General features: G+C 35.1%; 1 protein-coding gene across 1 annotated transcript; it reads left to right on the top strand.

The window, feature by feature from the left end:
• Positions 1-13,448: 13,448 nt before the first annotated feature.
• Positions 13,449-19,120, top strand: LOC132110150 (melanin-concentrating hormone receptor 2-like). Its single transcript, XM_059516746.1, has 2 exons — positions 13,449-14,159; positions 17,690-19,120. Exons 1-2 carry the CDS (start codon positions 13,759-13,761, stop codon positions 18,327-18,329), a joined length of 1,041 nt encoding a protein of 346 aa, XP_059372729.1. The 5' UTR covers positions 13,449-13,758; the 3' UTR covers positions 18,330-19,120.
• Positions 19,121-20,043: the final 923 nt, after the last annotated feature.

Here is a 20,043-nt window from a genome sequence, read left to right as displayed (position 1 = left end):
TTTCCACAATTTCTGAGTTTCTAATTTTTTATTATTTTTATTAACTTTATAAATTGTATTTTATTCTATGACAGCCATAGATTGTCTTTAGGATATATCTGACAGTAATATAATGATGGGCATTTCCATATCACATTTTACACCTTTATCGTATTTTATTACACATTTATTTATTTTCATTGTAGAAATTGGTCTTTATATATACATTTATACTGTATATAAATAGCTGCCTAAAAGTAAGTCCAAATGAGCTATTATAGTCCTATATGTAAATGAAATAAACTCATTAGTCATACGGCATTTGGTTATGATTCATGTGATTGACTTGAAAACTGTGGTTCTCAGAAGATGACAGTTTTGAAATCACATAATTTCAGTAGAAAAGCACATCATCATAAGATGGCAAACAGATCACGTCCAGCAATTTCATGTGGTCTGTAACACCCGATGTATCTTTTTTCTTTACATCTGCAACATTCTTTTTTAATTCACTTTTGTACCTAATTGCATTTCCCTACGTTTCACTTTCATTCTGATCCAATAAGAAAATCCACAGATTTCAATTTCAGCTTTAAAGAGTGTGCATATAGTTACACTCCATTTCCCTATTCTCATCACACTCTTCTCACAGTGAGACACCAGGCTCGTAAATTAAATCAACCCTGAGTGGGCCGATGCTATTTTTACCATTATCATGAGACTGCCAGTCAATCTAAAGGATGAAGATGCTTCAAAATGAGATATAGGCACACCATATTCTAGGAAATGATAAAACAGTCAACACAAACTTGCACTATACTGCTAATCTTTCATTCTTACTAGTGTATGAGAGCCATTTTTCCTACTGTCTGATTTCCATGTTGACTGTTAAAGACTTTGAGGGCTGACCGCACAGCGCCGGTCACTAAAAATTAAATAACCCCCACCCCCCCAAAAATGATTTGAAGCATGCTGAACTTCACATAGTGTTGGTGGTCATAGAATGAGTGTACAAGTGTGCTCTTCTGCAGTGTTCTTACATGCCACAAGAGGGGTCTGCATATGCTGTGAAATAGTCATTTTAATTGAAAATAATTTAAAAATAAATATTTTTCAATATGTAATTATATAGAGAGACTACACTACACTGTCTTCACTGAAGACTGCACTGTGAAGTTGGAAAATAAACAGAATACTGGAGTATATTTTACAAGAAAATACTATTTCAGTCTTTCTACTTTTTTCTAGATTTCATGTTAAATGTGTAAAAAAAAAAAATTATCTTATCTGAAAATGTTTTTTTTTTTTGGCTGCCTTTTTCCAACCACTGTAAGGAGAAGGAGATGAATGTAGTTCTGCACTTGACCTACTTCCTCACCACGCGTGAGTAAGGTAACAATGGGCTATAAAGCTCCATATAAGTAAATAAATAAATAAAACAGAAATTAAAAAGCACCAAAATATGTACTCCCACATATACATATGTGCCCTCTAGAAGCTTGCATTCTGGATGTGTACGTCGCTTTATTGTGTCATCCTAAAACAAAATAACTTTCACAGACTTTTAAATTAAATGTTCCCTCCTGGTGGAATGACCTGCCCAACCCAGTCCTTAGCCATCTTCAAGAAACGACTAAAAACACATCTTTATTTGACCCTCTAACTCTAGCACTCTCTCATCTAATTATATTCCTTAAAAAAACTTGCACTCTATTAATTGTTTTCTTTTAAAAAAAACACTAGTTTGCTTAATTCTTTTTCTATATGTTTTCTTTTTATTTGTTATATAATTAAAAAACTGTGCTATGCATACTTAACTTAGACTTGTTATAGCACTTACATTTCATTGCTCTTTTGTTGATTTTGATTGCTTCCGTCGTCTTTATTTGTAAGTCACTTTGGATAAAATTATCTGCTAAATGAATAAATGTAGCCTAAATGTAAATGTAAATATGAAAATTCTGTAATTTACTCACTCTCATGTCGTTCCAAACATGACTTTCTTTATACTGTGGAACACAAAAGAAGATATGAAGAGTGTCGTTATTTGAATTTCCATTGACTTCCACTGTATGTAAAAAAAAAAAAAAAAAAAAAAAAAAAGGATTCTTGTCTGCTCATTGGTTCTTGCGTGAAGCCTAGCCAAATCGTTGAGGTAAACTTGAATATGCACATATTACATTTGTACGAATTATATTTGAGAACAAATAGGAAGTTCTTCACTGAATAATAACATTTACATCGTTAAATGTGAACTCTAAAATATATAGACTAATATATATATATATACAGTGTTGGGAAGGTTACTTTGGAAATGTAATAGGTTACATATTACAAGTTACCCTGTTTAAAATGTAATAGTAGTGTAACTTTTTCAATTACTTTATTAAAGTAATGTAACTTATTACTTTTGAGTACTTTTTGATTACTTTTCAAAATTTATGAAAATTAAAGAATAATAAATAAAAGCATATACATCAACTTAAATACAGTTATCTAAAAAGCATGTGACGTATTCTGTGTAATAAACTCCTGAAACATTGGTGTTTTTTTAAACTGCTGTCTCTGTATATGATGATAGTTTTCTCAAAATAAGTAAAATGCACATGAAGTGACACAGAGCAGTTCTAGAAATTATGTTTATGTGATCGTGTACTCCTATATTGAGGCAGCAGAGGTTGAAAACACTGCGAGCTTCAGTAGGCCTACGTGTGGTAAATGAAACCATGTCTTTGCCATTAATTTACAGGAGGGGCGGACTGGGAAAAAAATTCAGACTGGAAAATTCAAACTCATACAAACAAATTCATGGACAAAACTATTTTTTGTATGGACCTGACATAAAAAAGGTTTAAATCTTTAATTTGGGTATATGCAAAATAATTAAAAGTTTTCTCCTGAATTGCACCTTCACTTCCATTTTTCTCTTCAGTCTCTTTATTTTGCCCTGTTATCCATCTCTCTCGTGACTTAAATACTCAAGATTGAACAAAACTATACTTTATAATACAATACTCTACAATACTACAATATCTTTATAGAAAAATCCTAATACTGTACACGAGTCATGTTTTTCCCTTACAAAAATTAACCTTGCTTTTATTAGCCTATATAAAAGTAAAATAACCTTGTTTTTTTTGCAAATGGATTTGTATTTATTTTTAAATAAATACATTTGTAAAATAATTTTACATTTTTGGTTATCACTGTTAAACAATAGTAACCATTTTCTCTGGATTTATAGTTAAATATTAAAATGTTAATTTTCGTAAGGGTTGTGTTGTTGTCTGTCGTAGCTCCCCCTAAACCTATAAAAAAAAAATCTTTTTTTTTTTTTCAGCTAAATTACTACTGTAACATTACAACAGATAATAATGATGTCCTTTATATAGTATTTTGAGTGATGACTGGTGAGCAACGTGCTGCTGCTTGATTAAATAAATAAAAAAACAAAGACAAAAAAGCATCTTTACAGATGAAACTGACCTGAAACCCTGAACAGGAGTTCTGCTTCTCTGCTCCAGTAGTCCACTCTATTTTCTCTCTCTCTCTCTCTCTCTCTCTCTCTCTCTCTCTCTCTCTCTCTCTCTCTCTCTCTCTCTCCCTCTCTCTTTCTCTCTCTCTCTCTCTCTCTCGCATTGATTACTCTGAGTCTGATCCAAACCGTTTGGCGGAGGCACGGAGAGCGCGCGAGTCATGACTAACAATTCATGATTTATTAGAGATTTAATTATCAAATGGCGGATTCGCAAATGATCGCTTTAGTACATTCGGCAGGCAATTATACAATAATGATATTAAATAATGGGGCAAAATCGGCTGCAAGGCCACTGTGAACTGTCCCGGTTCTCCCGGTGTCCAGTCTGCGCCTGATTTCCACAGACATCCAGAATGTGCAAGTCATATGTTGCATTTTTGGGGCTTAATATTCACAGACACTAGTCCATGTCATGTTTTGATTCAAGTGTACTGACCTACTTTTGATTTAGTCATCCAAAATGTGGCATATTCCGTCCGCGTTAGGCATTTCGTTTTTATGACTGGGCGAACCAGACTGTATTTCCGCATCCCGGAAATTATTAGGGCGGTATGTCTCAGAATAGTCAGTGCAATTTGGGAAAGAAATCAGTTAAATGTGTGTAAATATTCAAATGTAATCCCCTTTGTAATCGTAAAAAAATTCATAAGTAACTGTAATTTAATTACTCATTTTTTCTTAGTAACTGTAACTAATTACAGTTACAATAATTTTGTAATTAAATTACGTAACGCCGTTACGTGTAACTAGTTACTCCCCAACACTGTATATATATATATATAGGCTATATATATATATATATATATATATATATATATATATATATATATATATATATATATACATATATATATATATAAACAATATCTTGTGATGAAACATAAAATGTTAGCAATGCAGTAATTTCAAAATATTTTAACAATAACCTACTACTACATGCACCGAATCGTGATAAAACGCATTAAACGAATAAATAATTTATTTTATCAGTTAGGCTAATCCCTTATTTGATTAATTGATCGACAAATCCATTCAAATTATGCATGTCGGAAATTAGGGCTTAATAGAAAGCAGATCCCGTAGCTACTTGTATTTCATTTAGGCCTATTGCAGTTATGACGGCGCTTTGCTCCGTGTCACCCACCTCTTCATCTCACGTGCAGCCCTTTCCCTCAAACACTGCAAAATATCAGCTCACTGTTTGTGAACGGCTGTGTTTGAGCAGAGAAAATGAACCCTCCCGCCCGCAATTCTCTGATAGCTTGTGTAAATGTACAGAGGGACCGACGCATGCAGTGTAAAGAGGGAAATAGAACTGTCACATTAAATTTGGTTAAACCGGCACATGGAGAGTTGAATTGAAGGAACAAGAGGTAAAATTAGAGTGTAGAGCACAATGGGTTAATTAAATCTTTCACACAACTGGATTCCATAGGAACCAGAAGTAAAGCTCAAGTTTTAAATTAAATTAAAATTAAGGGATGAAAATAGCTGGTAACTTATTTCATTTGTTTTCTTCTTTCTGTTTAATTTTTATCATTTTAAAAGTTTAAAAATTGCTTGTTTTATTTTTGTTATTATTTTTCTTCATGATTATTTTACTTTCTTTTATGTAAAGCACTTTGAATTACCATTGTTTATGAAATGTGCTATATAAATAAACTTGCCTTGCCTTGCTTTGCCTTAATTGTATACGTTCATTTTAACACTTGTAGGAATTGCTGCAGTACAACCAAAATCCTCTAGGTGGCACAGGATTGTCATTACAGTGATAGTTGAGGGGAAATACCTGCTTTCAGGCTAAAACTAAGTTGTCTATTAATTCAAAAATAATTGTTTCTTCGCTCTATGAACCTTTAAACTCAGTTGGGAGCTTCTAAACAATAGCATAAAAGACTGTCACACCGCTGCCCTAGTATTCACTGTGACCAGCATTCTCCCAGGAACCAATTAAAGAGTCTTACCACACTTGTCTTCATACATTTTAGATTATGTCTCTGCTAATAAAGTTTCAAAAAGTTGTTCCACACATTACCAAGAGACATAACCGAATGCCTGGATGAGTTGCCTGCAGCTTAACTTCTACATGGAAATGAGTCTTGTTCACGTCATCCTTCGCCACAACAGTACATCGAACTTCGTCTAAAGAGGGGGTGTCAAACTCAGTTCTTGGAGGGCCGCAGTCCTGGAGAGTTTAGTTCCAACCCTGCTCCAAAACACAAACTATGGCTGCATCATAAAACGTAGGCAGATGACTCTTTAGGCAGTGTTTTTGCATGAATGCACCTCATGAAACTGATTTCAGACAGACTTTTGTGGTACTGTAACAGTTTAACGATCTACAACAAAATAGAATGAGTTGTGGTGATAACTAAACGAATATTTAATTACAATAATACTGATTTCTCGCTAGAAATAACATCAAAAGTGCAAAAAGTTTGTCAGAAATATAAATTTACACACAAACTGACCACCAAATGCAACTTTCAGACACCATCTTTATTTTTTAGGTCAGCAGTCATGGAATGGAGTGCACAGGATTGTGGGATATCAAAGGCAGCGAAGGATACAGCTATGCTGCCTTCAAAATTCGATCAAAAGAAGGTACCTCCGGAGACAGGAAGTAAAGCAGAATCTGGATTTGGATGTGCCTTGATGCCTTCTCGCCTTGGAATGCTGCCTCCGAAGGCATGCAGCATTATAGAGCTTTCTGGACAGAGCACATGTATTTTTCAAACATGCCTGAAGGACGCGATTAGCTGGATCAGGTGCGTTTAATTAGGGTTGGAGCTAAACTCTGCAGGTCTGTGGTCCTCCAGGAATTGAGTTTGACACCCCTGGTCTAAAGAGACATTGTATGGTCAACCGTGAAAATGCTTGTCTGTGCCAAACTAACAGATAAATCCCATTTCCTAGGAAGACTTTGAAGCCACAACGTACTTCTGTTGGAATGACTTGACTCAGATAAAGCTGTATAGCCTACATGCTTAAAGTTAATTTGTAAATAGTCTAATAGAATAAAGCTAATTTAAAAGTTAAAACTAAAAGATACATTAACCATGCGTGTCAAATGCTCACAGGAAAAAAACACACTGACTCTTATTAAACAAAGCACAAGTCTCTTAAGTGCTTCCCTCAACCCTCAACCATATGTCGGTAAAAATTGATGCATACAAAACTCAGTGTGCAGCAGCTTAAATTAAGCGTTACATTTTGCAAAACACAAGTGTTATATTTGCTGTGGAAAAGCTCCTGAGACCTGCATGCAGATTTCAAGCAGCTCATTCTGTGTGCACAAACCACCAAGGAAGAAATTCATCATAACTTCCATCTCGTCCCCAAACTCCACAGACATATCTTGTATCTGCAATTTTTCGGTTAGCTGAAATCCTGGCCACAGCGAGAAATTAATGACACAGTCTAGCATGACTTTGCCCGTGCATTACATGCCTCGTCCCCTGGCACACAAAGGCACCAGCTGAGCCAGGGTCACAATAATCACATGATTTAACACCTGTGCTGTGTGAATACCTGATTTAAAATCCAATATGAAATGAATACAACCTCCACATCTCATTCCACTCATGGCAGATTTGATTGCCTCTGCGTGTGTTCAATATGATACAGAAACAAAGAAGTTTCTCATCTCATTTCACATTGGTGTTTCTCGTTCAACAGTCTTGCAGGGTAGTGTGTGTGTTAACAATTACTTCTGTATTTGCACTGCGCCTGTCTGCATGACTGTGCCAGTATTATTCTGTTAAACCTGTGTCATGCATGTGTTGCCTTCTATTGCAGGAGACATTATGTGGCATAGATCTCAGAGCTGGATGAGGGCGTAAAAATATCGTTAAACACACTTTGGGTCAACACAACAGCACAGAAACTCCATACTTCCATAATCAATGTAACAATGCACATCTGAGAATTAGCTTACAGGATCTTTTGTAATTATTATACCATTTTTCTGTGGTTTTATGAAGCAGGAGAATGTTTCAGTGTAAAACCAACAATTTAATACCACAAAACATCAAATAATTAATCAGAGTAATTGCTAATACTTACTGAGGTTTTAGTCCACATAATTGTTTAAGTCAATCACCTATGCCTTATGAGTGTGACTAATTACTTTGTAGCAGCAGGTAAATTATGTCAGTTGCAGTTACAGTATCTACCAGCAGGGGCTAACTGGATAATTTTGGAATGGATAATAAAAAACTTCATAATTTTCTATATAGTATGAGGATTTAAACATATTCTGCATAACAGGAATGACCTGAAAAACTGATATAAATAATTTGTATTTTTTTATTGTTTTTTTTTTTAATGAGCTTCATACTGAATATGTTTAATAACATCATTGTTGTTTTGGCATCGACTACAGACCCTTTAACCTGGAGTGTTTTCTCAATTTGCGTAATTATCACTGCAAGCTAAAATAGCCATGTGTCCAGTGGTTCATAGACTGCTCATAGCCTAATCACTGTATGCTATTATTTTTCATTGCCTTTGGACATTTATTATTAACATGAATGTGCAATAACATGACCCTTTAATTTACTGACAAGTAGCTTAAAGGCTTGCTGCATGCATCAAGAACTATGAAAGAAAAATTATGCAAAGAACACGCAAGGTTAAAAAAACTTTTCTTGCGGGAGGTACCTCCATATGCATCTATAAATCTGAGCGTCCAGTGATTAAATAGCTATCATTGAAGAGCAATGTTGCAAAGTGCATATAGCCTATATTATTTCAGAGATAATTATCTCACTGATGGTGAAAAACATGTTTAGAGCCATCTTAATGTCTAATTTTAAGAATATAAGAATGTTAATGGTTGTCAGGGAGTGTATGAACTTCTATAAAACAGTCAAGAACCAGATCTCTTAACTCTGCATGTTGGAGTGAGACAGTGATAAGAAGGTTATAACCCAGGGCCAGATTACTTAGATTGACCCTTGAGCATAGCACAGTTTTTCTGATTCATCCCTAATTATTTGCATAAGTTAGAAAGAAAAAAAAGTGGCTAAACATTTACATTTATTCATTTAGCAGACGCTTTTATCCAAAGCGACTTACAAATGAGGACAGTGGAAGCAAACAAAAACAACAAAAAGATCAATGATATATAAGTGCTATAACAAGTCTCAGTTAGCTTAACACAGTACATGTAGCAAGGGCTTTTAAATAATATAATAAATAAAAAGAAAACAGATACAATAGAAAAAGAACAGAGCAAGCTAGTGTTAGAGGTCTTATACACACACACACACACACACATAATTGCATTATAAATGAAAAGAAAATAGAATACAAAAAGATTAGATTTTTTTAAAGAATAGAATTAGAATAGTGAGTGCTAAAGTTAGAGGGTCAAATAAAGATGGAAGAGATGTGTTTTTAACCACAAATGTCAGTCCCAATATATCACAGCATGAAAACACAGCAGCTGTGTCCTCATTTTAACTTTTAGTTCATGTGACTTGAATATTTTCTAATAATTCCTGCCCATTTCTCAGTGGTACATCAAAAACAAATAAATCACCGGTTGTGTTTGCAGTACAGTGACTGTTCTGTGGCATTCACTCTCACGCTCATCCCAGCTATGTGTGGACGCCTTGTTTTGGATGAAAATCGGAAATGAATTTTGCAGCATGCGTTAAGTGGGCAGATAGTTGCTGCAAGCACTTCACACAAACAAATAAATATCAGCTGGTGAACAAACCTAGTTAGTGCTGCATTTCAGTTATGCCTGGGTGTGTTTTTGAAGCTTCTGGTTGTATTTTTACGTGTCAGAATTTCTGAGATGACAGTATATGTTGTTATATTGTATTTTGGAGTGTAGTATGTCGTTTCCTCTCCATGCTGATTAACTGATTTGTTAACCACTATAAGCAGTAAGAACCTGCATCTGGGTGGTGGTAACCTAATGGTTAAAAATCAGCGTTTGCAACTGAAAAATTCCAGGTTCAAGCCCTTCAGTCCATACACTATAATCATTGTGCCCTTAAGCGAGGCACTCAACCCTATAATATATTTCAACAGTCAGGTTCCGGAAGTGAAAACATGGAAATTGATTTTAAGTGATAATGGATAAACCTCTCTAGAAAGACCAAATCTGTGCTCTGAGGGTGTTAATCGATGGTGCGTGCTTCTGCAGAAGCCCAAGTCACTGTTAATTTAACTATACTACTCATAGTCCCAGAGAGAGATCCACCACTCATAAAGCATTGTAGATGATGGCACTCCTTATGCTCTCAAATAGCTCATTCATATAGCACATTTCATACACAGTGGTATTTCACCAGGTTTCTTTTTTTTTCTTTTTTTTCAGTGTGCTTAATATAAAATTATATTAAAAATAGTAATAAAATAAAATATAAATATCTTAATATATACTGTGTATAGACTGTGTGTGCATGTGTATGTTTGTGTGCACGGTGAACAGGTTCAAAGATTTTGCTCTGCTTTACAAGAGCTGCATTTGTCTCATAAACTTAAATGTGAAACCAGAAATCCTGTCAGATTGTATTATTCCATTTTCCATCAGCACTACCATGATTAGGTTGATTAAACTTGGCAAGAGCTATTGAAACAGCAAACCATGCATTTGAATCAATGCAATTCAATAATTTTGGCCCAGGCTCACTCTATATTCTCTGAATCCCCTTTGACATCTTGAGTAGTGGTTGTACAGGCATGTTCCTCTCTTGAAAAGCACCTTGAGATGAAAAGCAGCTCAAAGATGATATCTTAAGCCCAATGACGGACAGAATGATCAGAATCCAATTGTCAAACATTTGAAAGAATGATCATGTAATTGTGTCATAATAGTAGATATAATTTTTATTTAATTTAATTTTTTTACACTTATGAGTTCGCAAACCATAAGGTTTCAGTAGAAGTAAAAAAAAAAAATGCCAGTGACTTTAAGGTGAGATAATTGTTAAGTTTTATTGTGAAATTCATCACCAACAGCTCATATTTTTTGATTAGCTCAGTTTCCAATGATTTCACAGGGAGGATGAAACAAACATAAATGATTTCATATTTCATGACTGGATGAAACCAAGCATATTTTATGACTCATGGGAGAGTATGTTTACATACAGTACACATTTGCATGAATCACAAACACATGCAATTATGAGTTAGTTCGTACAAAATAATTGTTTACATTGCTGTTATATTAATACCATTCAATATAATCTCAAAATAGGATCAATTTGGCATTTTTAAAAAGGTTTACTATCAAGTTCATCTAAGGCAGCTTGACTGATTAATCCAAACTGACGACTGCACACCGACAAGAATGCAGGCGAAGACTAGACAGTGAAATTTATGACAGTACTGACAGTTCATGTCAGTCCTGACTGCGCCCTCTGCTGGACATTATTGCTTTCATTCATTAAGGCCGTGTTTCAAAACCCAGTTAGCTGTCTTGTATGACCGTTTTGGGCATTATAGGCTTAAGGCTTGAAACAGGAATTGTTATCTTGCCAAATATCTTCCAGTTCTGTTCTTCACGCCATCATATGATCTTTGCAGGCATGTGACTACAAAGTCAAACAGACTTTTGGTCAATCATCTTAGTGTCATGTCCATGTTTTCTCTGTTATCCTTTTGTATTTTTTTTGTGACGACTGAGAGAAATATTTGCCTGGAAGCATGCATTTCTCAGTCCTTTCAGATTGATATCCAGGAATCTTGCTGTTTATGTACGTTTTGTGACAGTCATCGAGGATTGGCCATGCACTGCAGCTGAACATATGTCACAAAATGAAATGCAAATTCGCTTGTTTTAATTGCTTTGGATATCAAAGACTGTATCAGAGGCAATATAAAGGAACACAAGGAGTTTTCAGTTCTGCCGAAACAGAACAAACCAATCTACTTATGCTGATTACTATGAATGAGGACATGCATTATTACCATGAATGAATCCACATGTATCAACAACTGCAAATTACCTTCCATAATCAGCAGACTTAGAAAAGAGAAGCATGAACCAACTGTGAAGTAATGAGTCACACCAAATTGGCAGTTGAGCTGGAGATTTTGACAAGTTTTCCATAATTATGCTGCTCCTTGAATAAAGCCTTCACCTTCTTCTTGATGCTCATTGATTTGAGTGAATTATTCATTTCAGGGTGCAATAATGCCAATGTCAGTGCTGTTTTCGTCTGACCTTGTCACAGTGAAAGTCATACTTCAGCCCATAACAGGGGTCTATACATTTTTTCGGGCCAAGGACCCTTTGGGGGTCAGAGCATCATTACATATTTTTATATGACACTTAATGATATAGAGGTATTTTTTATATATATATTTTACAATACATTGTGTGAAAAATACTTCATAGATCCACTGCAAATAGTAGTATGATGATATACAGTGTGATACTTAATATATAGCATATAGTAATTATGATATGTGATGAGCTGTATGATGCTCTTTAGCAGGCTAAGGCTGTGACTAAAGATGTCAGAGTGACTGAAGATCATTTGGTCACTGGTCACCCATCCAAATCACAAGACATGCAATCAACCTCAGGCTAAGCCACCGTAACCACTAAATGTTCTTCAGCCAGTTTAATTTTATGGAGACATAAACAAGTACACACAAACACACACACACACACACATTGTTACCTCATATTCCCATACATTGTCACAAAGGCTTTGATTTTGATGATGTCCTTCTGAAAAATGAAATCCGGTGACATTTGAACAGGTTTTGTGGTTGATATGGTGGATTTATGACAGCAGTAAATGAGCGTGTGGAAGAGAGAGTGAATGAGTGTGTGAGAGTGCTGTGATGTGTGAGAAGAGAGAAAATGAACTGAAACAATTGTTGCTTATACTTCATATTTTTTGTGGAAACTGTAATACCGTGATTTTTAATAAATGCTATTTATTAAAAATTTCCAAAAACAACGTATCAAGGTTTTAACAGAAATATCAAAGACTGCATATTTGGATAAGCAGCAAAAATATTTTTAACATGTATAATATTATTATTATTATTATATATATTATTGTTGTTATTATTATTATTATTATTATTATCATTATTATTATACATTACACAAAAACACTGCACCCAATCAGACCATTCCTACTAGGTCATTTATAAACTGGACTGCTACAATGCTCTTTTGCATGCACTGTCAGACGTGATTTGTAAGATATATGGATAAAATCCATAAATATATGCACATTTATTTATTTTTTTTGGAGTAAACCTTTTCCATCAATATCCTTTCTGCTCTGTGGGAGCAATCAGTGTTGTCTATAGACACCTGGAAGAGGATGAGCACCTTAAGTTACTTCTTTATCTGTGGAAAAGAGGTTTCCAATCTTCAAAGGACATGCTTTGTTCTCTCCTGAAAAGTGTTCCCTCAAATCTAGGCAAGATGATGGAGTGCCTGTTTTTACAAGAATGCAGTGGTGCTGAAACTTGTTTAAGGATGTGTGTTGGGGAGATAAGGTATTCGTTTTAAAGTGTGAGCAAATTAATGTTAGAATTTACCTGTTAATAGAACATAATCCTTAAAAGGGCTGGGCAGCAAGATCAATTTAACAATTAATCTATTCAACCTTGAAACACAATGAACAGTGATAATACACAACCAATATAAGCTTAAACAGTGCTTTCGGTGGTAAGGGGTTCAATTTCTGCATGAACTGATTATATGTATACATTAAAGCTACTTTGGATAAAGACATCTGTCAGTTAGCTTGGATGTAAATGATTAAACTTAAACTTAAAAAAAGGTCTAATAAGATGTGCCTGCAACAGGCAGCAAGCAGTCAGATCAAGGAGCCTGATTGCGACCATTGGAGATGGAGTGTCTTGCTGTGATGGACTGCACGAATGTATAATCAAATATTTTTGCTCTTAAATGTTGAGTGAGACGGGTGAGCTTGGGGAGAGGACTCTGAAAGGGTGGAGACATACGCATCTCTTCAAACAGCCGAACTGAGACAGACGCGCAGAACCACCAGCTTTTGGGCACTTGCTAAAACAGTATCTCAGGAGACTGAGAAAGCATCGGCAAACTGACTGAAAAGCAAAGCAGATGACAACAGGGCGATAACTGACAGCCGAGGGAAGCTTTTACAACTTTAAACAGTTTTGATATGAAGTAGAGCGCTGCGTAAAAGCTTGCGTAATCGTGCGCAGACCAGACGACAACTTTTCACTGTCATTTCTTTTTTTTTTTTTTTAGTTTTTTTAAGATGAACACCTCGGATATTCTTTGCGATTCCGAATTTGCAAATTCGTCTAACTTTTCGTGTGTGAACCGAACCGTTCCGTCGTACAGCATCATTGACATCGCGTCTTTCATGCACATCTTCCCCACTATCTACGGCATTTTGTGTTCAGTTGGAGTTCTAGCCAACGGTTTGGTGATCTATGCTGTGGCATCATGCAAGAAGAAGATGGTCTCTGATATTTACGTGCTGAATCTGGCCATCGCAGACCTGCTTTTCCTGTTGGTGATGCCGTTCAACATCCATCAACTGGTCCGGGACAGACAGTGGGTCTTTGGCCACTTCATGTGTAAAGCTGTGGTGGTGGTGGATGTCAGTAACCAGTTTACCACAGTGGGCATTGTGACAGTGCTCTGCATTGACAGGTGAGAGTTGCATGCATTTGGGAAGTCAGAACAATGTTAATGCGGTGGCCCATTGCTGCGTGCATACTTGCAAAGTAGGCCTGAAACTATAAAAAAGAAAAATCACAAATGAGATCTAACTGCTATTTCATATTTCATTGAAAATGTCCAGCTTTATATATATATATATATATATATATATATATATATATATATATATATATAGGGAACGTTCTGAAACAAGACGCAACATTTAAAAAACGTAATATGACTGTCCAAATAATAACTGTCAAAAATAAAACGTTCTATGATTAATGTAAAAAAAAAAAAAATTTTTTTGACCAGGTAACTAAAGAAAGTTATGTTAACATTATTGGAAGAACGTTTGTTCATAACTTGTATCTTATTGGAGTCTTGAGTCTCATCTGCAGTTTATATAGGAGTCTGTAATCAAAAGATTTCAATGTGACCTCAAATATTTTTTCCATGAGATGCTCATTATAGTAATCAGTCATTTTTAATAGAAATTACTGCAGCAGGCTACATAGATGTGTTTTGTGTGATTTGTGTTTATTATTGGCATTAATATTTACTAAAGTTAAAGTTGGAATTGAATAAAACTATTTGGATGTAGCAATAAACAGTGGCATCACCATATCCGAGCATTTGGATGTGTTTTTTTGGGACAAAAAAATTGGATTTAATGGAACAGTGCTTGGATGCTTGGGCGAAGCATCTGAACTTCCGAATAAACAGAGACATCACCATATGATAACCTGCTTGTTGTGCCCCAGTATAAACTCTCTGCGGTGTATGGTACAATTGTCTGTATTATAGGCCTTAAACTATGGAATATGTTGCCCCATAATATTCGTGCTGCTTCCTCTCTCCAGACCTTTAAGTCTTAGCTTAAAACACATCTATTCACTTTGTTCTCTAAACCACTCATTTACCTCTCTGCTTCTCTATTTCTCAACGTCTGTTTGTATTACATATGACCACTTTCTTGACCTAATTTGTTTATCATATGATTGCATGACCTCTTAACTGTAGTTCATTTTTGTCAATACCTATTTTTCTAAATGTCATCTTTGGCTGTCTGTTGTGTATGTATATATATATATTTATATATTTATTATTATTATTATTTGCCAATTGCTTGTATTATTTAGTGAAATGGCCTTGGGCTCTTGACTGTCTGGTGTATTTTGTTTGCCAATTTGCTTCTATTATTTTGGAAAACGTCCTTGAGTTCTTGAAAGGCACTATAAAAATAAAACATATTATTATTATTTCTTTTTTTTTGCATGTTATGTGAAACAATCATTAACCAAAATAGGCTTCATTTTTGCAAAATATAAATATATAATAACACATAAAATGACATTTCTTTCCTTGACCTATGACATGTGACACATTTCTTTCAGATTCAAACCAATACAGTCAAGATAATAAATGTGCTTATGAAGTGCATCAGCTTTGAGGTCAAAGAGATAGAATTCTTTATTCAAACTCTAATTACAGAGCACAGACTTTTTTCACCAAAGTATATTAAATTACAGCCCAGCTGTTCATTGCTGCTAATCAAAGTCTAATCTAGATGTTCCAGTGAATGTATGCAAAGAAAAAAAGAAAAGAAAAGAATGAAATCAATGCGACTCTCACATCCATGTGATACATGCTACATGACCTTGAAAAATAAAGCATGCTGCATCGATCATTTTTGTATCTTAAGTCTGCAAGACTGTACTACAGCAATAGCAGGTTGTGACACTGAAAAGCCCTCGTACTTATAATTATAGCATACAAAAGCACTTTAACACAATATCTCACCGAATGCACATAAAAAACAGAGTGCAGAGGAGTTTTTGCTTAGTTGTAGGTGTCAGAGACATGAGTCCCCCAGAAAGCCTCTTGATGCATGATTAGGTGATAAAGCTCCAATATATCACTTTTTCATATTGTGTCATTGCTGTATTCCCAAAAGGAATTCTGTTGGTCTTTACTGGGTCACTCGCTTAAAGTTACTTAGATACAGCATCTTAACTGCACATTTTCATTATCTTTTGCTAAACATTATAATCCCACATTCTATTTAAAAGACAACCTTAGTCACTTTTACTACTGTAAGCAATACATTAAACATGAAGCCAGACACATTCTCTTCCATTTAAAAAATATTGCAAGGGAAAAAAACAAAGATTGTTGAGAGCTGTGTTTGGACTGTTCACAAGTAAAGTACACATCTCTTGATTTTACACACAAGCTTTTTTTATTTGATTTCTAGAAATCTAGAATACAAACACAGCAACTGCATTTCTTAGAAAGCTGTCACTTGCTGTGCTGTTTTGCAGCTCTAGTAACATGTGAACGGTTTGCCTTCCAAGAGTCAAGACAAGTCAGCTTTATTTGTATAGCTCTTTTCACAATACATATTGTTTCAAAGCGGCTTTTGGTAAAATAGTGCCTTTATACCCCTAGCGAGCAAGACAAAGGCAACTGTGCCAGGAAAGGATGCTGGAATGAGGGAGAATGTTTATTTTAACACTGATGATAATAAGAAATGTTTCCTGAGCAGCAAATCAGCACATGATTTCTGAAGGATTTGCATTTTACAACATATTAGATTGAAAAAAAAAAGTTATTTTAAACTGTAAAGAAATATTTCAGAACATTACAGTTTTACTGTATGTTTAAACTATGGTTGGATGCAGGCAGTTGTTTTGTTGGAAAATTTGTACAAAAGATACACATTTTTTATTTGGAAAGGACAGTAGAGTGATGACAGGGAAGCATTGGGTGGAGAGAGGGGAGCAGGATCAGCGAAGGATCAAGAGACAGGAATTGAACGCGGGTTGCCATGAACAACTGTATGTCGATGCACTAACCTACAGGCTATTGGCACCGACACAATTTGTACAAAAGATAAACTCAAATTCTACTTACTGAATCATCTTTAGGGAAAGCTACAATTTGTCCTCATTTGAACTTATACAAAGTTATTTATGTTATATTATATAGTTTCAAAATCTATCTGTTTTGCATGAATATTATAATAGCCCTGCATTTGAGTTTTCATTAAAGTTTAATCCTGAATTTTTTTATTTTCTTCTCATTTAAAAAAAAAATCTCATTAAAGAAATAAGATCTCTGGAAAAATGGAAAAATAGATCAAATAGAGATCAAATTACTTGTGCTTATGTCTCCAACTTCTCAATATTTCTCTCTATAGAAAAAGACCCTATTAATCTCACAAGTCTGCTTTGTATAGAGTATCAGAAGACATTTTAATCATATCACAAACTGTGCTCAGATTTGCCCAGATACCAAAGTCTGCTAAAGAGATCAAATTTTAGTATGAACTGAGCTACAATTTTCAAACTATTACCGTTTCTGTTTTTATTTCTCCTAAGCAATTTAGTGAGAAACATCTTATACAAAGTTGATGCAGCAATATCAAAAGAGCTAAAAAAAAAAAATACTAAAATACTTCACATTAACTCTTGGGTGGCACTACTTTGATTACCATGATTTATTGTTTCTATTTCCAGGTACATTGCAATCGTTCATCCTACATCTGAAAAGAGGACCATTCAGTGGACCATCATCATTAACATTTTGGTGTGGTTGGGCAGCTTCCTTCTAAGCATCCCGGTCATGATATATGCTAAAGTCATCTCCAAAAAGAACACGAACATTTGTATGATTAACCTGGATGGGCCTCAGGATATGTACTGGTACACTCTCTACCAGTCCATACTGGGTTTCATCGTCCCCCTCATTATAATAAGCACATTTTACACTCTCACTCTGTACCACGTGTTCCGCTCCATCCGGCGGGTCAAACGCAAGCAGTCAGTGTGGGCCAAGCGGGCCACTAAGACAGTTGTGATGGTGATCGCCCTGTTCTTGGTCTGCTGGTCCCCCTATCATGTCATCCAGGTGATCAACCTCAGCATCCAGCAGCCCACCAGCGCTTTTGTGTACGCGTACAACATCAGCATCTGCCTAAGTTACTCTCACAGCTGCATCAACCCTCTAATGCTGCTGTTGTTCGCCCAAAACTACCGCGATCGCCTCTGCAATCACAAAGAGCTACGATCCCAAATCAGCTCATCCAAGACCACCTTCAAAACTGACGGAGGGTCTGGCATGAGCCCGGACACCAGCCACCGCTGTACCGTTATCTAGCACCCGTTATCTTGCCTCGCTGGACATGCTAACTGAGGAAAATGAAGCGAAAATGTGAGGCCTGCACTGCAACACTTGCTGCACGAGTGTCAATCGCATGGTAGCTTGTTTCTCAAAGGGGAAAACTGTGAAATGAAATGCCACAGTGAACTTTCAGGAGGCAGGAAGGAGGGAATCAGCACTCGACTGTGTTTATGTTTGTGTCACTATAAAAAAAGTCATTATAATATCCTATTACTGTTTTCAATGTTTACTGTTAATTTATCTGTTATTCTTTGTATACTGTTACGGAGTGTCTATTTACACTAGGTGCAAATAGCTCACATTGTTGACAGAGGTTATTACGCTAACTCCGCCCACCAATGTGTGATTGGAATAGTCAACAATACAAAAGACGGCTAGCTGACAACAGCTCCAGTGGCATAGACTTTTGACGTGTTCAGATCCGCCTTTTATCAACCTCTTTCTTCTCCCTTTTCAATTTTCGTATTACATCTGAAAGGCATTTTTTTATATATAAAAATGAAGGAAATAATCGAAAAGTTGAATATAAAGTATCAATTAGGGGTAGAGTTAGTGTAGGGAGGGCTTTATTGTCCCAATAAGGTGGAATCCATCGAATCATTTGAATTACAATTATAATTTACACTCAATATGTTATTATTGCATACTGTTTTATAATGTGAAATACTAAAATACTGCAGATAATTGTCACTATTGTCAATAAGTAGTATAAATAGCAGAACATCTTGCTTTTTCTATATAGTGTATATAGAATCTATCGCTATTTGCACTGTTATTGTAAATATCATCTAATTGCTATTTACACTTATCACTATTTACACTTAGTGCAAATATCTTCAGTTATTGTAAATATCATCTAATTGCTATTTACACTTATTACTATTTACACTTAGTGCAAATAGCCGCTGCCATACTGTTAATGTATCTGTTGTTTTGAATGTTTCATTCAAAAACCAAAGTTCTTTCATCATTTACAAACCGTTAGGTTGTTCTGTCTCTTTTTTCTTTTTTGGAAATTGTTGAAAGGTTGACATTTTCAGGCAATTATGGTGAATACAGACTGAGTCTTTCAAGCTTCACGAAGACAAAAAATATCAGTATATAAAAAGTATAGTAGTGTAGCTACTGTTGGATATTTGAAGTCTTGAAGTCATACAATATTTTTTTTTTCCTTTGTGTGAGGAACAGGCTATACTTCAAATGTGTGACACTGATATTATTTCCTTTCAGTGAGATGTTTTCCACTATAACCAGATCATTTAATTTGTGAACTGGATTAGTTCAGTTTGTAAATGAATTATTCAGATTGGTTAAGTGAATGAATCTACTGATTCAGCAAAATGAATTAGAATTATCCATGCACACAATATTTTATTTATTTTTTGCTAAACTATAGCTTTAGAACCTCAGAATAAAGTGCCTGAGTCATATGCACCATTTTGGGAAACTATTATACTTTTTGAAGCATTAAAGCTTTGGTGCTTGTTCGTTGAAAAAAACCTTTTTTCTGCAAAATAAAAAACTGTGCCTTTTGTGTTCAGAATGACAGGAGATTGAGTAAATGATGACAGCATTTCCATAGCTTATTCTTATTAAGGACAGATAATGGTCAGGATTTTGTGATACAGTATTGGCGGCTTTTGTTTGTATTCTTAGGGAATGATAAACCAAATCAGAATTGTCTTTTATG

Source organism: Carassius carassius, chromosome 29 (genome assembly GCF_963082965.1).
Source record: "Carassius carassius chromosome 29, fCarCar2.1, whole genome shotgun sequence".
Lineage (NCBI taxonomy): Eukaryota > Metazoa > Chordata > Actinopteri > Cypriniformes > Cyprinidae > Carassius > Carassius carassius.
This window is presented reverse-complemented; position numbering and strand designations above follow the sequence as displayed.

Coding starts and splice junctions, on each gene's coding strand:
- LOC132110150 (XM_059516746.1), top strand. CDS start 13,759: ATGAACACCTCGGATATTCTTTGCGATTCCGAATTTGCAAATTCGTCT. Junction 14,160..17,689: donor ACAGTGCTCTGCATTGACAG/GTGAGAGTTGCA, acceptor TTCTATTTCCAG/GTACATTGCAATCGTTCATC.